This window comes from Biomphalaria glabrata, chromosome 3, assembly GCF_947242115.1.
Source record: "Biomphalaria glabrata chromosome 3, xgBioGlab47.1, whole genome shotgun sequence".
NCBI lineage: Eukaryota > Metazoa > Mollusca > Gastropoda > Planorbidae > Biomphalaria > Biomphalaria glabrata.
The window spans coordinates 18,541,435-18,557,391 of NC_074713.1; the positions used below are offsets into that span (position 1 = coordinate 18,541,435).

The window sequence follows — 15,957 nt, forward strand, 5'->3', positions numbered from 1 at the left end:
AATAGTTTCAGGTCAATTTCATCTTTGTAACTTTTCATTCATATGGCACGCAACACGATTATCGGAAAATAAAATTTGCGATAAGGTCGAAATAGGTCGAGAATAACTGTTCCAGAACATAGACTTAGATGGACTTTTACAGAAAGGCAATTTTGACATGCGATAACATCACATACCATAAATGTGATAAATTTTAAACTGACATTTTGTGTATAAGCGAATCGCAATCATCGAATATGGCTGGATGTGCCCGGTGAATAAAAACAAAAACAAACTATTTCATTCTATCAATTGATTTATTTGATTTAGCCCTTTAAAGTCCAAGTGAGGCACACTGGCTACACTGTTCACTGTAAAAATGATCTGTAAAATGGGTGTGCACACATGTATGGTTTCCGAAATAATGTGGTGTGTTATTTGAAATTTTAAATGACTTGAATTCCCCTAAACGAGGTCAAAGCAGTCTCTAAAAGGAAACAGACTAAGGCTTTAATAGTTAAAATAATAAATAATAATAATTATATCCACCGAGGGAACAGTGGCAACTGACCTTGGAAACACACTCAGGGCTGAGGGCCCTAAACATCCCTAAGAAGATGCTAGTTACCTGACAAAGAGCAGTACTGCTGCGGACCTGCCACATCACCAGGAAACACTCAGTATTCATTGGACAACGATGAATTTTGTTTCTTTTTAGACAGAACCTGATTCATTTTTGTACATTGCCGCATTTCAATCCAATATTTTTTTTAATTTATTTATTTTACAATACCTCTATTCAACTTTGTGAAAACTGGGTGGACTCAAAAAGTAAAAACCTGGGTGGAATCTGGACACGAATCTAGAACTATAACATTGAGAAAGCTCTAGTTTTACCTTAATAATTTTTCAAAGTATTAAAAGAAAAAAAAACACAAGGTTATATAGACAGTTTGTGTGGAAACACAAACTCAAAATCGGCCCTCGAAGTGGTCCACCCTGGCAGGTTTCAATATTTTCAGAAAGAATATAAGAATGAATTTCTATCATTGGCTAATGACAGAACAGAATGGAGAAAAAGGGTTTACAGATCTTGTGTGGTGCCCCAACTGTACAGCAGACTAAGCCCTGACTATATTATAATAAGGGATAGGTGAAAGTGAAGGTGAAGTTAGATGTGAACCTGGCTTAACTGATTTCATGTAATGATTATCTTATTGATCTAATTGTTTTGTATAGGTTCCATCTCTTATTCAAAGCCTCATTAAAAAAAAACAAAAGCAAAACACATTTCTTGAAAAAAAAAAAAATTTAAAAATCCTTAATTAAGTGTTTTGTGTTTACGGTATTGTACTTTGGTTCACGCGATAGTATGAAAAACTACTTATTAATTGTTGTTTGACATTACATTCCTCTAATATGCATATGAAATAGATTTTTTCTCTTTGAAAAAAATACTAACAATTTTTATTTTTGGAATGTAGTAGGCCCTAGTTGCATGATGACAGATTTTAAATAACTTAGACATATATTTGTAAAAAAAAAACAACGTATTTTTACAAATGATCTAAATCGGCCGTTTGCATAAATGTGTTAAAAACATGTACAGGTCTAGTGAGAGTCACTAATAGCCCCCCCCCCCCATGTTTGTTACTATTAATAGTAAATAGTTGTAAAAATGGTGCGTATTTTTATGAAAAAAATGCATGCATTCTTGATTTTAAAAATTGTTTTTTTCACGTTCAGACAAGAACAAAGTAGCCGTTGCATCAGAACTTTAAATGGTCTAAAATATTGTAATTTTTAATATCTTATCTAGTTTACGAGATCTAAACGGGACGAACGGACAGACCACACAAAACTAATAGATCTAGTAGTAATATATATAAGCTTACTTCTTTTCCCCTTTCGGAGTCCATTGATAAATAAATAAGCTGAAAAATTACGACATTGATTGCGCCACAGACTGTTTGCGACTTTTAAAATATTCTTAATTGTGGCGTGCTCTTGTCAAACCAAAATAAACAAGTTTGTTACAGTACAAGAGTAGTGGCAGTAGTAGAGGGTCTAGGATAGCTTTAATCAAGACATCTATATTAGTATTAGATCTACTCATCTAGATTCTAGATTTATATCAACTACTTTCACTATTAGATGAATAGATCTATACTATAGTGACTATAGTATAGTCTATAGACTATAGATAATAGATAGTCTAAGATTAGATAGACATCATAGAGTATAGACAGTATAGTAATAGTAAGATTATTTAAGTTTAAGATAACTTCAAATAAATTCAAAGATACTAGATAGACATAGTCACATAGTCATAGTTACGATAGTATTAATTATAATTAGGTCTAAGTATTATACTTATACTTATAGACATCAGTATTAGTATAGTCTAAGTATAGTATAGAGTAATAGACGAGTATACGGTATAGTCTCTATAGTGATATAGTGTCATAGTGACACTATTAGTGACTATAGTCTATAGACTATAGTATAGTAGTATAGTGACTATAGTGACTATAGTCATAATAAAAATACATACATACTATTAGTTTATGTTATATGAGTAGGCCATCTGATCTACTCTACTCTCTAGGCTAGGCATTTATTAATTACAAAAGACATTGACTGATTGACATTATCAATATTAATAATAATAATATTATTAATTAGATAAATTATCATGATAATCTGTGAATATCCAGCCCACATGAATTATTAATTATATACTTATATAATAATAATAATAATAATCTTTATTATCCGTAAGGAAATTTGTCTTACAATTTGTGCATTACACCAAACAAAAAACATTATAACTATAAGAAACCAAAGTGTACATTCACACCAGACACTATATAACGTAATATAAGTAGGCCTATAAATATAGAAAATTGATCTAGATTCAGTTTAGATCTATTAGAACGAAGACTCCCTATTTTCTGATATTAGCAAACAGTGAAACACTCCACAAAATTTGTTAAGATGAGCCCATATTTTCATAGCCTTTGTGTAAATAAGGGGTGTTCATTAATATTCATTTTATTACTATCAATGACATTAATGAGCGTTATTTTCATTCACATTGAACTGTTAGACGTTTGAGGCTGTTCTACATTTTTTTACACTATTTTACAAATTTACCAATTATCACTAATGCACTACACATTTTAAAAAGACAAAGGCAATCAAAAGTGATAGAAGGATACTTAAGAAAAAATAACTAATACAATTAACAAACAAACACAGTGATAGGCACAACCCTGCTCTCCCTCTCTAGGCTCTCTATTATTCTGTCTCTCCTTGGTGCCCAAATTAAATAAAAAAATAACAATGTAGCAGGAGAGACAATTATGATCAATCAGGCAACAAATTTAGTGCACAGTCACTAAGTCAAGTGAGCAGGCTAAACAAGCAGCATTTTTTTTTGTTAACTAGACCTAGATAGGCTGCAGTGTCTAGGTAAAACTTTTGTCTAATGGCCTAGTGGTCCATTATAAACAGAGAAGGAAGCTATTGAGAGTGGGAAACGTAACACTGTGTTAGACACTTAATTTAGTTAGTTTAGTTACGCACTATAATAGACCGACAGTGAACGCACATTTTATAGTGACGACGTAGACGTTTGGGTTAGAGATTAGTGTAGACTTTTAGATCAGTTAATTGCTATGCTCTCAAAGGGATAACATTGTTGTAGTGACTGACTTGAATGTGGCTTATTCTGCATTAAAGATTGTTATATTTTCATCTGGAGTGAACTTAGTCATTGAGCCTTGGATCTGGTTTGTTATTGTATACTGTTTTGTATCGGATTGCATGCAGACTTACAAATGTAATGCATCTTACATGATGCAAATGTAATGCATCTTACAAGGTACTCATGCATCTAGAATTATCAAGGTATTTAGAAATACTTCAAATACAACCTATTATACATGCATCCGAAGGAAGCCATTGAGAGTGAGAAAAGTAATACTGACATGTCTGTCTTGAGTTGGTGTAAAAAGGAAATTGAAATAAAAAAAGAAATTAAAGATAATAACTATGAAGCGTTTGTTACTATGAAGTGTTTGTTAGCACATTGGTCGTTAAGTTATAAAGCAGGAATGGTGTTCATAATGTTAGCACTGGATCTCATTTCCCTGACCCTCTTTGACACCATATTTTATTGTAACTATGCGTAGCAAAACAAAACAATATATATATACTATTTTTATTGAAAAATGGATGAGGAGTTTTAAGATTTTTTCTTTTTTTTCCCAGGACTAACCATTACAGAGCTAAAAAAAAATTCAAGCATAAAAATTGTGGCGCAGGTCTTAACCTGTTTACTAGATGAAAATGAGAATACATGTAGATCTAGACTAATCTAGAGTCTAGATCTATATTATATATCTAGTTCTAGATCTAGGTAAACTAGATGTAATGTCTAGACCTAGACATAGATCACTTATAAAAGAATCAAAATGTACTGGATGGTGGATGAACTTACAAAGACAGTGAAAGAAATGCTGACAGAAGGAAACCTGCACAACATTTTTGTTTTCACAGTTATAACTAGTTCATCAGTATTATCAGGTAAAAACAATCATACTGGCCATAGGAATATAGACCTAGGCTTTTTTTTTTTTTTAAACTAGTAGTGTTTTAGATGCTTTAGTGTAATACAATCAATTTTCATATCACATGCCTTGTTGACCACAGTCTAGACCAGTCCCCCTCAGGATTTACTGTGATATTATCCCAAATACTTGTAATCTCAATGTCGTTGATGGTTGTTGCCTTATAGCACCAAACTGCTAGTAGACAACTAATCCACTGTAGGCATATTATATTTTAACTTATAAAAATTGAAATAAAACTTTTTTTTTTAAACAAAACTAAATATAATTTGTATTACAATATAGACAAATTTAAGTTAAGATGAAATGAAATAAATGTAGTAAACTTTAGAGATGATATAATATGATATGTTAAACAAAATCTAACTCTTGCAAAAACAGGTCTTGACCCTCTGGCATTCTGGACTTGTCTGGCATGCCTAACACAGCTGATGACAGTGCAGATTATCTTGCATCATTCATACTGCACAGCCACCAACCAATTGCTAAACACAATTACACAATTCATAAACACTCCCCTTAGTTGTTTTTTGTAATATAATCCTAAACACATGCAATCTCAAACAGCTGCTTGCTTGATCACTTAACATAAATAATGCTCAAAAAAGTTTCTCTTTAAAAAAATGTATTATTATTCACTCTAGGGAACTATCTCCTCCTTTTGTTTACTTTCTATTCTAATCTCTACCCCAAAACTGTTGCTTTCACTTTCTTTCTAAACATAACTTCTTTGGTTCTAGATTATAAAATACCTTATTGCATAAATCTATTCCTACAAACAATGAACTCTGACAATGGTACAGTGTCTTTTTCACATTCAGCACAGAGTTCTATTCATTACCACACCATGCTGTGAGGTCTGATGTGTTTTAAGTTATTCTGTTAGTCAACACTCTGGCTGACAAAAAAGTGGAACTCTTCAATGTTATGAAGAGATGAAAGCTGATTCAGTCCTATTGTAAGACATGACTCACTGTCAAAAGTTAACCCTGAGGTACAGTGGAAGGAGCACAAAGAAAGAGTTGTCCAAAGAAAAAAAGCTGGTCAGACAATGGAAAAGTATGGACCAGCCTCTCTCTTGATATCCTGCTAAGAACAGCTGCTGACCGGGAAAAGTGGAGGGATTTGGTTACACGAACTGTGACAGCATCCCTACAATGAAAATCAAAGGACAGATGATAGAAAGAAAGATTAGTAGCTATGGTTTCAGTACATTAATCAAATTTTTTTTTCCTTTCTTAAATGCCTCCTTATTTTGAGTTTCTATTGCCGTGAATGCTGTCATTGTAGTAGAAAATTAAGAGTAAAGTAGCAATAATATATAAAACACTCAAACATAACATTCAAAAATGCTTTGGTTGTTTTTGTTTTGTTTTTCTTTAGAATCAGCTCCATCATTGTATCCTAAAGCTGTTCCTTACATGGCTGCCATGTTGATTGTGTTTTGGTAGGACTTTTCTTGTTTAAGTATTTTTTTAAATACATTTTTAATCTAATTTGGAAAAATCTCTTTCAGTTGTTGGTGCTGTGAGGCACATCTATACATTCATCTACAACTTCAGAAAGAAGCAAGAACTTAACAAAGTTACTTTGCGCACCTCATCTATAGACCAGGATGACTCAGAGACAGATGAGGCTACAGAAAATCTACATTTGGAATTGATGGATAGATATAATTATACATATCTGAATTGTCAACTAAAAAATTATCCAGTTCATAATCCAACACAGAGACAACAAGTAAGGCTGAAACAAAAAAAGACTTTTGATTTTTTTTAAAAGTGTTTTTTTTTGTTATGGAAAAGATGTTTTATTATTCACAATTTTTATTTTATTGTAAGATGAACTATATGTAATAAATAAAATGCATGTTCATTTTACAATTACTCATTTTAGTTTTCAAACAGAATTTTCATAAAATGTCTTTAGCTAATGACTTATTATAGTTTCTGAACAGAATTTTCACAAAAATAAATTTCTTTAGCTAGTGATTAATTACATGTATAAATATTTCATATTTATTTCTTATGCTTAAGTATATAATTTTGTATTAATGTTTACATTTCTTTTTCCAGAAAAATAAATCCTCTACCAAGAGAAATAACTCTCCAAAATGTTTAAAGTAAGTCTGGAAATATTTATTTCTGCATATGTTTTTACACCTGCTTTAAGATTGTTTTGGATGAAACTGGTATTTTAAATTATTTAATAAGAATGATTTAATATGAAAGAAAACTTATGTGTTGATATTTGACGGCAGGTGTGATGGAGGCTTGTGGGAGAGGCATTGTGTGCAGGGCTTGTGTCAGAGCTGCTGTGAGAGTAGTGGCGGATGCCAAGTTGAAGGTCACATTAAACAACCTGAGTCCTACTCACCTTGGTTTGAAAAGTCTTGTTTTGGTGATCAGATCATTTCCATTTGGTGAGTCATTTGTCCTTCGAATTGTTGTTTTTAGGACTCAAGTGCTGGTGATGACTTACATTGGTCCCCACAAAATTTTTTTCTGGTTTTTGACACATGCACATTATGTAGGTAGGAGGCGCGGTGGCTGAGCGGTAAAGCGCTTGGCTTCTGAACCAGGGACCGGGGTTCGAATCCTGGTGAAGACTGGGATTTTTAATTTCGGGATCTTCGGGCGCCTCTGAGTCCACCCAGCTCTAATGGGTACCTGACGTTAGTTGGGGAAAAGTAAAGGCGGTTGCTCATTGTGCTGGCCACATGACACCCTCGTTAACCGTAGGCCACAGAAACAGATGATCTTTACATCATCTGCCCTATAGACCACAAGGTCTGAAAGGGGAACTTTACCATACTTTTTTACATTATGTAGGTCATGCTGTGCCTTTCTACCCACAATCAAAGCTAGAAATAAGTTTTAAAAACATGTGAAGAAACTATATTTAGTTGCTTAGTATGCAACATTGGAATTTTAAAACATTGCTTAAGAAGTTGTAATCTATCAATAACATTGTTGAATCCACCTAGGATCCCCAATGCTGAAAGCTTTATCTGTTGAGTTTCAAGGTTATTCTTCATATAAAAAGTTACAAAATAAATACTTCCAATTAGTCACTTTTTCTTGGAGGAATAGCTAAAAACAAATTAAATTGTTTATTAAAGTTATAAAAAAAGTCAGAGTCTGACCCTGTAAGTGCTCAGTGTGATTACATGTAAATACTTTTATATAATTCAGTCAAGAGATGGGCAGATTAAAAGTCTTTTTTTCTTTAAGATTTTTTTCCTTTTTTTAAATTGCACTTTAACAGTAAAGAAAAGATTTTGTACGTATAGTGCCATCAGAGTTGATTTCTGAACCCTAACTTGGGAAAAATTAGCATAAGGCTGACCAGAGTTTCTGGCTTTGAAACAAAGAGAATGGCTAATGCTCAGAGGAGGCCCAACCTACCCTTGCCTTGACTGTTCTGACTCAGGGCCACCCTTCCCTTGCCTTGACAGTTCTGACTCAGGGTCACCCTTCCCTTGCCATGACAGTTCTGACTCAGGCCCACCCTTCCATTTCCTTGACAGTTCTGACTCAGGCCCACCCTTCCATTGCCTTGACAGTTTTGACTCAGGCCCACCCCTTCGTTGCCTTGACAGTTCTGACTCAGGTCCACCCTTCCCTTGCCTCAACTGATCTAACTTTGGGTACAAAGTGAGTTGAACTTGGATTTTCGCTTTTGAATTGAGGGGCTTCTTGTCATATTCCTGCACTTATAACATTGAGGAGGATCATGTTTAGAAATTAGAATGTCTTGGAAATTTCATGATTTGAAAACTTTTATAGTAAATAGATAAAACATTATAATTAAAAGTGATACTTGATATATGAATAATAAAATGTAAACATTTGATTCTCTCATCAAGTATTTATCCATTACTACTTGTTATGTTTTAACTTTCAATTCTGCCTTTTAATTGAGAGATTTCTTTTTGTTCAACAGTCACATGGACTTGAAAGAGTTTCCTTCTCGATTTGGTTTTCATTGTATGAATGCTTGTGGCCTGGATGCATCTCATAACAGTATAACAGAAATACCTGAACATGTAACTTTAATGAGAGGCCTTGTGAATATAAGCTTGTCCTACAACCAACTCTCATACATTCCTGTAAGACATTTTTTTAATAGTAGAAATAGGATTAATTATGTACATAGGAAATGAAAACATTCCTAAAGGCTAGTCACATTTTCTTAAAAAGATGAAAAGATGAAAATATGATTTGTTTTCTTATGATATGACCTGGTGGCTAAGAGTATAAGCACCTGGTGATAAAGGTCTGGAGGCATAGTGGCTGCATGGAAAGGGGCTAGGCTTATGAACTGAGGGATCCCAGGTTTTATCTAGTCTAATTGAAGACTAGGGTTTTGAATTCAGGAATTTTTACAGTGCTCCTGAGTCTACCCAACTCCAATAAGTATCTAACATTAGTTGGGGAAAGTAAAAGTGGTTGGTCAGTGTGTTGGCCACATGACACCCTCGTTAGCCCATCGCACATACAAACAGATTACCTTTACATCAGCCCTAGAGATCGCAAGGTCTGAAAGGAATACTTTTCTTTTCTAAGTATCTGCATTTTCAATTAGAGTAGAGATAGGTAATTCTAGGTTTTAAAAGTCTTTGAACTCACACAACTCAAATTCTGATTTTTTTTTGTATAAAGAGCTCAGATTATTATTGCTTTTTTTTTTTAGAGCAACAATAATTGTCTAGTCAGTAAACTTTAACCTTATAAATTAACATACTAAACAGATACTTTTTGTTTTAATGATCATGTGATCTGTTTACTTTTTGTTATTGTTGGATACAAAAGTTGTATTTATTTATTTATTTTATTCTCTTTATAGGATTATTTTTCTGCATTACACAACTTATCTTTTGTTGATCTCAGAAACAACAAGATCTCAAAATTTCCAGGTAACATTTTCTTGATATCTGACTTGATTTATAAAACTAAACATCGGAAAGCTGCATTAAAAAAAGTAGTCTAATATTTTGTTGATAAATGTTTCAATACTTTTTAAAATACTTTGGTGACATTGCTTCATCTATGTAAAAGGCATTGGTGATTATTTAGGCCATGATCTTAAGTAAAAGAAACCACCCAAAAATTGAGATGTGATTACAAACTCTTTTTTCCCTCAGACGCCTTTGTATCTTAAATTAGTTTAATGAACATACATTGAAATAAATGAAAGGTTTTAAGTCTAATTAAAAATTTTTTTGTTGCTAAATTCGTTTTTCTTTTTCACAGATTGTTTGCTAGAGCTTCACCAGCTACATAGACTTTATTTGGACCATAATCATTTGGACCACATTCCTAATGACATAGATAAAATGAATTCTTTACAAAGCCTTAGTTTAGGGTGAGCACAGCAATTAAAATTATTTTTTGTTTTAAATTTAATGCCCACTGTTGAATTAGTCTTATTCAAAAAACATTACTTAGTTGTTGGGTCAAGGTTGCAATTTAAAAAACAAGAATGTTAATTTAAAAAAAAAACCACCCTCCATCTTCATTGATGAAAACAAGCTAAAAGCTGTACATAAATTCTTTGACCTGGGATCCACTATTCAATATGAACTGTCTCTAGAAGAGGAGATATAAAAAAAAACATTGACAGTTGTCTCAACCTTCACTAGACTCAGACCAAGAGTTTGGGAAAGGCATGTGTTTTGAGTTCACTACTGTATGAGAGTGAATCATGGACTACGTATGCAAGTCAAGAGAGAAAATTACCTCTTTCACTTGTGCAGCCTCCACTCCTTTACACCTGCCCTAGAGGAGATGGCAAGGTCTGAAAGGGATACTTTACTTTTATAAGTGTCTGGAGTTTCAGTTAGGGTTGAAGCTGGGATTTGTAATTTTAATTTTCTAATTCTTATTTATTTTTGATATAAAGAGCTCAGATTATTAAACTTGCTTTTTTTTTTTAGAGCAAATAATAATTGTCTAGTCAGAGAGAAAAATTAAATTAATTTCAATAAAGAAAATAAAATTCCTTTAACTTTATGCTGCCTCAGAAAGATCCTGAAAAAGGCAAGAAAAAGTGTGTACCACTGAGATACTTGCTCTAACAGGTCTTCCCAGCATCTTAACAATTCTCTGACAGCACCCCCTGCACTGGCTTGGTCATGTCTGCCACAAGGAGGACATTTGTATCCTGAAAGTCTTCCTTTACATACAACTCATGACAGATTCAAGAAAAATTGGTTGTCCCCACTTCCGATATGTGGATGTAATCTATTGGGATCTCAAAGCAGTGGGCATTGATATTGACTATTAGGAAGACTATGTGGAAAGAGATTGTGATCAAGAAAACTATGCCCTGCAAAAAAGGATTGGCGTCAGCTCTAGAAGAAAATATGCCAAACAAAAAATGACTGGCTCCACTACCACCAAAGCGAATACCATCTTAACCTTTGTTATATGTTGACAAGACTGCCTCTCGAGAGTAGGTATCCACAGTCACATGAAAAAGTGTTCTACGAGCTGATTCATAGTCGTTCTATGACTTAAGAAGGCCAACAATATTTGAAAGGCTATGATTTGTAATGTCCTCTTTTATTTTGAACACAGAAATTGATTGAAGCTATCTTTTTCTTTTTAAAGTTTTTGTTTTTTTTCACATAGAATATATTTTAAAAATATTTTTTTTTTACCAGCTATAATAATATCACTGAAATCTGTGACGGTGTCTTCAATCTTCTTGGGTTAAAGGTAATAAACTTTGTCTTCAGGCTGCTTGTTCACTCTGTATGTACTTGTCAAAGTAACACTTTACAAATACAAATTTAGTCTCCAAGTGAAAAGAGATCAAACACAGGCTTATAGGTTGTTAGGTCCATCAGTGTTTTTGAAGTCTTTGTAAATAAAATACATGCATTGTACACTGGTATGGAACATCATTTAAAAAATTTGTCTTGTAAAATGACTGCTGTTGTGGGTAGTAAACATTCAATGTCATTTAATATTATGAATCCCCCATTTTTATTTTGACAGTATTTTTAGAATTTGTTTCTGTAATTAGACAGCTTAAATAAGTGGAGTTTGAATAGCAATAGGCCCTATCATTATCAGTTCTAGACATAAAATATAATTCTGCCAGGGTTTTACATTTATATCAGTAAAATTATACTTAAAGGAAACTGTAATATTAATTTGCTTAAAAGCGGTGTAATTAAATTTGAAACCAATCGTTATTCTTGTTGCTAACCTTATTTCCAGGCTTTGTGTTTCCGTGGAAACAAGCAACTGCTCACTCTACCAGCCGCTGTGAAAAATTTGATTGGGCTGCAGAAGCTGGATCTGAGCTATTGTGACCTTCACCTTATACCTTCAACCATCAGTTCATGTACAGTCTTGAAAAGTTTTTACATCTCAAACAACAGGTTTGTCACAATAGATCCTGTAAAATGGGAAAATTATGTGTTCACCTACCTGACTTGGCCCAAATTATTTACTACTTAATAAAGGTTTCTGACTTCAATTCTGGCTGAAACCATCAACATTACATTCATTTTTTTAAAAATACAGTCAAATCCTAGTTATTGGACCACTGGTTAATAAAATAAAAGCTGTTTATTCAGTCTGAATCCTGAAGTAACAATGCAAATCCTATTATACAGTGGAATGCACTTAATTGAATCAGCTGATTACTAGAACCGAAACACTCGCATCCCAATGTGGTCCTGTTTTGTTTGAAGACATTACAATAGCTGTCACTTATTTTGTGTTTGTGTGTATGTTTTGTTTAACAGAGACTTACTCTTTGTATTGTCATTTCTTTATATTCAAATGTAACTTTTGTTGATGGGTTTTGACCAATGTCACATTTTTCAGGTTGGTCCACATTCCTGGTGAAGTCTCGCACTGCTACAGGCTAGAGCAACTGGACATCAGCTGCAACAGGTTGACCTACTTACCAGCTGCCTTGCTGTTCAGGCAGTCTCAACTTTCTATACAAAGTAAGATGGGACATATGCAATTGATCTTTGAGGCTAATGTAACTAATTAAAGTAAGACTATTTACCTAACGACTCGTCAGTGCAGGGAGTTACTTTTAAATAGGCTATTATCTTGGTGCTAGTCAAGCCACATGATTGGTTAACTGTAAACCCAGAAACATATCAACTTTATATATATATAACATACTTTCCTTGGGCTTAAAGAAATTCATCAGTGGCAGTTAACATTTCCAATACTATTTCTGTTGAAATAAATGATTTCTCAAGAAATGAAATATGCACAAGAATACAAACTATATTGATACAGAAATGGTTGCACTAAAGAAACATGTATTAGAACATATGTTAGAGAAGTCTCATGTCTCCTATATGTCTTTAGTCCTGTCTGTGGCATAGGTCACCAACCTCCAGGGCTCTCCAACTACCCCACATCTTCTAGCCATCTGCATATAAATCTCATTGCCTTGTATTTCTTTGCCATTCCTTTTTCCTCTCTCCTTGGTGATTCCAGGTGGTTGGGTAGGGGGGCATGTTTTGTGATATTTAATGCAGGCTTGCAAAGAAAATAATTTCTATTCTAAGATACTTTTAATTTTTCAAAATGTTTTGTTAACATTAATTTTTTTTATTACATTTCATTTAAAATCTACTTCTAACCCCTTTTTGAATATGGCTAGAAAAAAAAACAGCTTTACCTACTTGTGTATCATTTAATGGATGAGACATTTTTAAAAAAAGAATTTAACATCAAATTACAGTGAATATAGTAAAGGCTTTGTGAAATTGTTTGTCTTTATTTTTAAAAATTTAATCTCCAACAGCTTTTGGCAACAATTTTCTGAGAAAGACTGACCCAACATTACAGTGGACATCAGTTGAACAAGTTCTCTTTAACTGCAGGAGGCATGTGCCATCCCTGTGGCTGCTATCTAGGTCAGCTGTGGAAAAATGGGGCCTGGACACTGGCCAATTACCTATGCCTGTTCAAAGTATGTAATATTAGATATTTATGTTATGTCAAAAGTAAGATTAAGATGTTAACTAGTTCAGAGAGTGAGATTCAACTAATCTTACATTGAATTTATTTGCAGGATCAAAAAATACAATTTTAAGTTTGTTCCTGTGCAGAAATGGTACTTTAGTTTTTAGTTTTAAATAATATTGAAGAATAAGCAAACAGAACATTCCATACATCGTATACCATCTATTTCACAGTTTAAACTAATCAATACCATCAGTTTGCTATGAGCACAGTTAAATAAAAAATAAACCATTTCATAGTTCATACATTTTTCTAAAGAGTAGAGACACGCTCAGGTAGAAACCTGCCCTGGGATCACATTTTCTTTTAGAAGATACTTTTTCTTGATAACTCTTAAAATACTAAAACAAAGCAAAAGTCTATTATTAACATTGTTTGTTGAATAGTTTGTGATGAGTCTCAGCCTTGTTGGAAGAAGAGAATGACAAAACTATAGAGGCAACACAACCTTAGTATCCCTGTGGCTTAATGGCCTATGAAAACAAGAATGAGTTGGGTGCAATTTACTTAGAAGACTAGTCTGTTGTCTAAAAGTGACACAAAAAAAGTAAAGTTCCCCTTTCAGACCTTGTGGTCTAAAGGGCAGATGTTGTAAAGAGGTCATCTGTTTCTTCGGCCTACAGTTAACGAGGGTGTCATGTGGCCAGCCCAACAACCAACCGCCTTTACTTTTCCCCAACTAATATCAGGTTTCCATTAGAGCTATGTGGACTTAGAGGTGCCCAAAGATCCTGAAATTAAAAATCCTGGTCTTCACCAGGACTCGAATCCGGGACCCCTGGTTTGGAAGCCAAGAGTTTTACGCTCAGCCACCGCGCCGCCGAAAGAGACACTAAATTACTATTAACCGTTCATTATATCACAAATCTTGACATGAAACTGTTGCACTAAATAGAATTAGATATCTAATAAGTAACAAAACAATAAGATGCTCATAATAATTTTATGCATTAGATGTATTGTAGAGCAAGTTAATATCCATAACAATGATCAACTGTTTTATTATAGATGAGCTAATCAACCAGAGCACATGCTATCAATGTGGAAAGAAGCAGGACCTTGATAGTGTTAAACTTGTCAAGTTCTTAAACTTTGACCCCAGGCCACACCCTCAATCAGTGCTGTCTCAAGAGTATCCTTTCCTCTTTACATTCTGCCCGAGCCATGTCGTAGAGAACAGTTTGGACATTTGTATTGATGCCTCAACCTTCACCTAAACATCTGTCACTCTCACTCAGCATTGGACTCAAGATGTCGTCACTGGCTATTGTTGTTGTCTGTTGTTAACACATTTAAAAGAGAAAAAAAAACTACATCAGTATGAAGGAAAAAAATATGAATAATTGTTGAACATTGACATTTTGTTTTAAAGAGCTCGTCAGAGTTTTGATAAATGTTTTACATGTTTCGGATGTTCCCTCAGAGTTGAAGATAATCTAAACCTCCCGCAGGATGACTGGGGAGAGCAGCTGGTGGGGTATGAACCCGGGACCATCGAGTTGACCGAAAAAAAAAAAGTCTAGCATGCTTACTGCTTGACCAGACATAACCCTTAATCCTAAAGTTCTAAAAGTAATGCAGTTTGTTTTGCAATTAAAATATATTTTTAATGTAACAACTGAAATACAAGGCCAAATTTTGTTTCTCATGTTACAAAAATCAAAAGGCCTAAAAAAAATCCCAAGCTCCTCTCATCAATAGAAACTTCTTTCACCTTCTTCCTTGTCTCTTTTTTCTCCCCTCCCTTTCCAGCTCCAAACAAAAATTTGTTTTGAAAACTTAATAGAAGAGAGTTTGTTTCAAAGCAGCAGATTCTCTGGTTCATCAGTATTAATGCTTAAAGTCAGGAAAAGTTGGAAGTTATGAGAAGCTTTACAAAGTAAATCACAGCATTATCCATGCATATATTATGTTGTTGAAGCAATGCAATATTATTTTCTTGTTGTTTTAGTGCAATCAGGGCCAGCTTTAAAATAGATTAATTAGTATCCTTTTATTCAACTGAAACAACTGATATTGTTATGTTTCATCCATAGTGTTTGTAGACAATCCTAAATTCCTGAATTGTATCAGTTTTGAAAATTATAAATAAAACAGTCTGTCTTTCATTCTACTTTTATAATTCAGTATACCATTAGTCTTAGGATAGAATAAATTCAGTATACTAATAGGCATAAGACAAAATTAATCCGACATATCCAAAAAAAAAAAGGACAAAATAAATAACCTGTACATGTTAAACAGACTAGTTTTATTTATTGAATATCAGTGCATATATTTATTTAACATTGATTGCTGGTGTTTGAGGAAATCTAATGATAGTCTTAGGTGAG

At 33.5% G+C, this 15,957-nt stretch overlaps 1 protein-coding gene across 4 annotated transcripts; it reads left to right on the forward strand.

The window, feature by feature from the left end:
- Nucleotides 1–2,015: 2,015 nt before the first annotated feature.
- LOC106057087 (leucine-rich repeat-containing protein 40-like) lies at nt 2,016–15,739 on the forward strand. 4 transcript variants are annotated; one of them, XM_056023846.1, is made up of 13 exons: nt 2,016–2,078; nt 4,255–4,569; nt 6,130–6,353; nt 6,689–6,735; nt 6,874–7,035; nt 8,559–8,724; nt 9,462–9,531; nt 9,869–9,980; nt 11,281–11,335; nt 11,843–12,006; nt 12,458–12,582; nt 13,404–13,571; nt 13,674–14,607. In XM_056023846.1, the coding sequence occupies exons 2-13, from the start codon at nt 4,458–4,460 to the stop codon at nt 13,739–13,741; spliced, it is 1,473 nt and encodes a 490-aa protein (XP_055879821.1). In that variant the 5' UTR covers nt 2,016–2,078; nt 4,255–4,457; the 3' UTR covers nt 13,742–14,607. The 4 variants fall into 4 exon arrangements, with proteins under 4 accessions (XP_055879821.1, XP_055879818.1, XP_055879820.1 ...); XM_056023843.1 differs by lacking the exon at nt 13,674–14,607 and adding an exon at nt 14,633–15,739 and having other exon boundaries at nt 2,018–2,078; XM_056023845.1 differs by lacking the exon at nt 13,674–14,607 and adding an exon at nt 14,633–15,739 and having other exon boundaries at nt 2,030–2,044.
- Nucleotides 15,740–15,957: the final 218 nt, after the last annotated feature.

Excerpts from the sequence above, each read along its gene's own strand:
- LOC106057087 (XM_056023843.1), top strand. The coding sequence starts at position 4,458 with ATGTACTGGATGGTGGATGAACTTACAAAGACAGTGAAAGAAATGCTG. Across the intron at positions 8,725-9,461 it reads ACCAACTCTCATACATTCCT|GATTATTTTTCTGCATTACA; the intron begins GTAAGACATTTT and ends TTCTCTTTATAG. Across the intron at positions 11,336-11,842 it reads TCAATCTTCTTGGGTTAAAG|GCTTTGTGTTTCCGTGGAAA; the intron begins GTAATAAACTTT and ends CCTTATTTCCAG.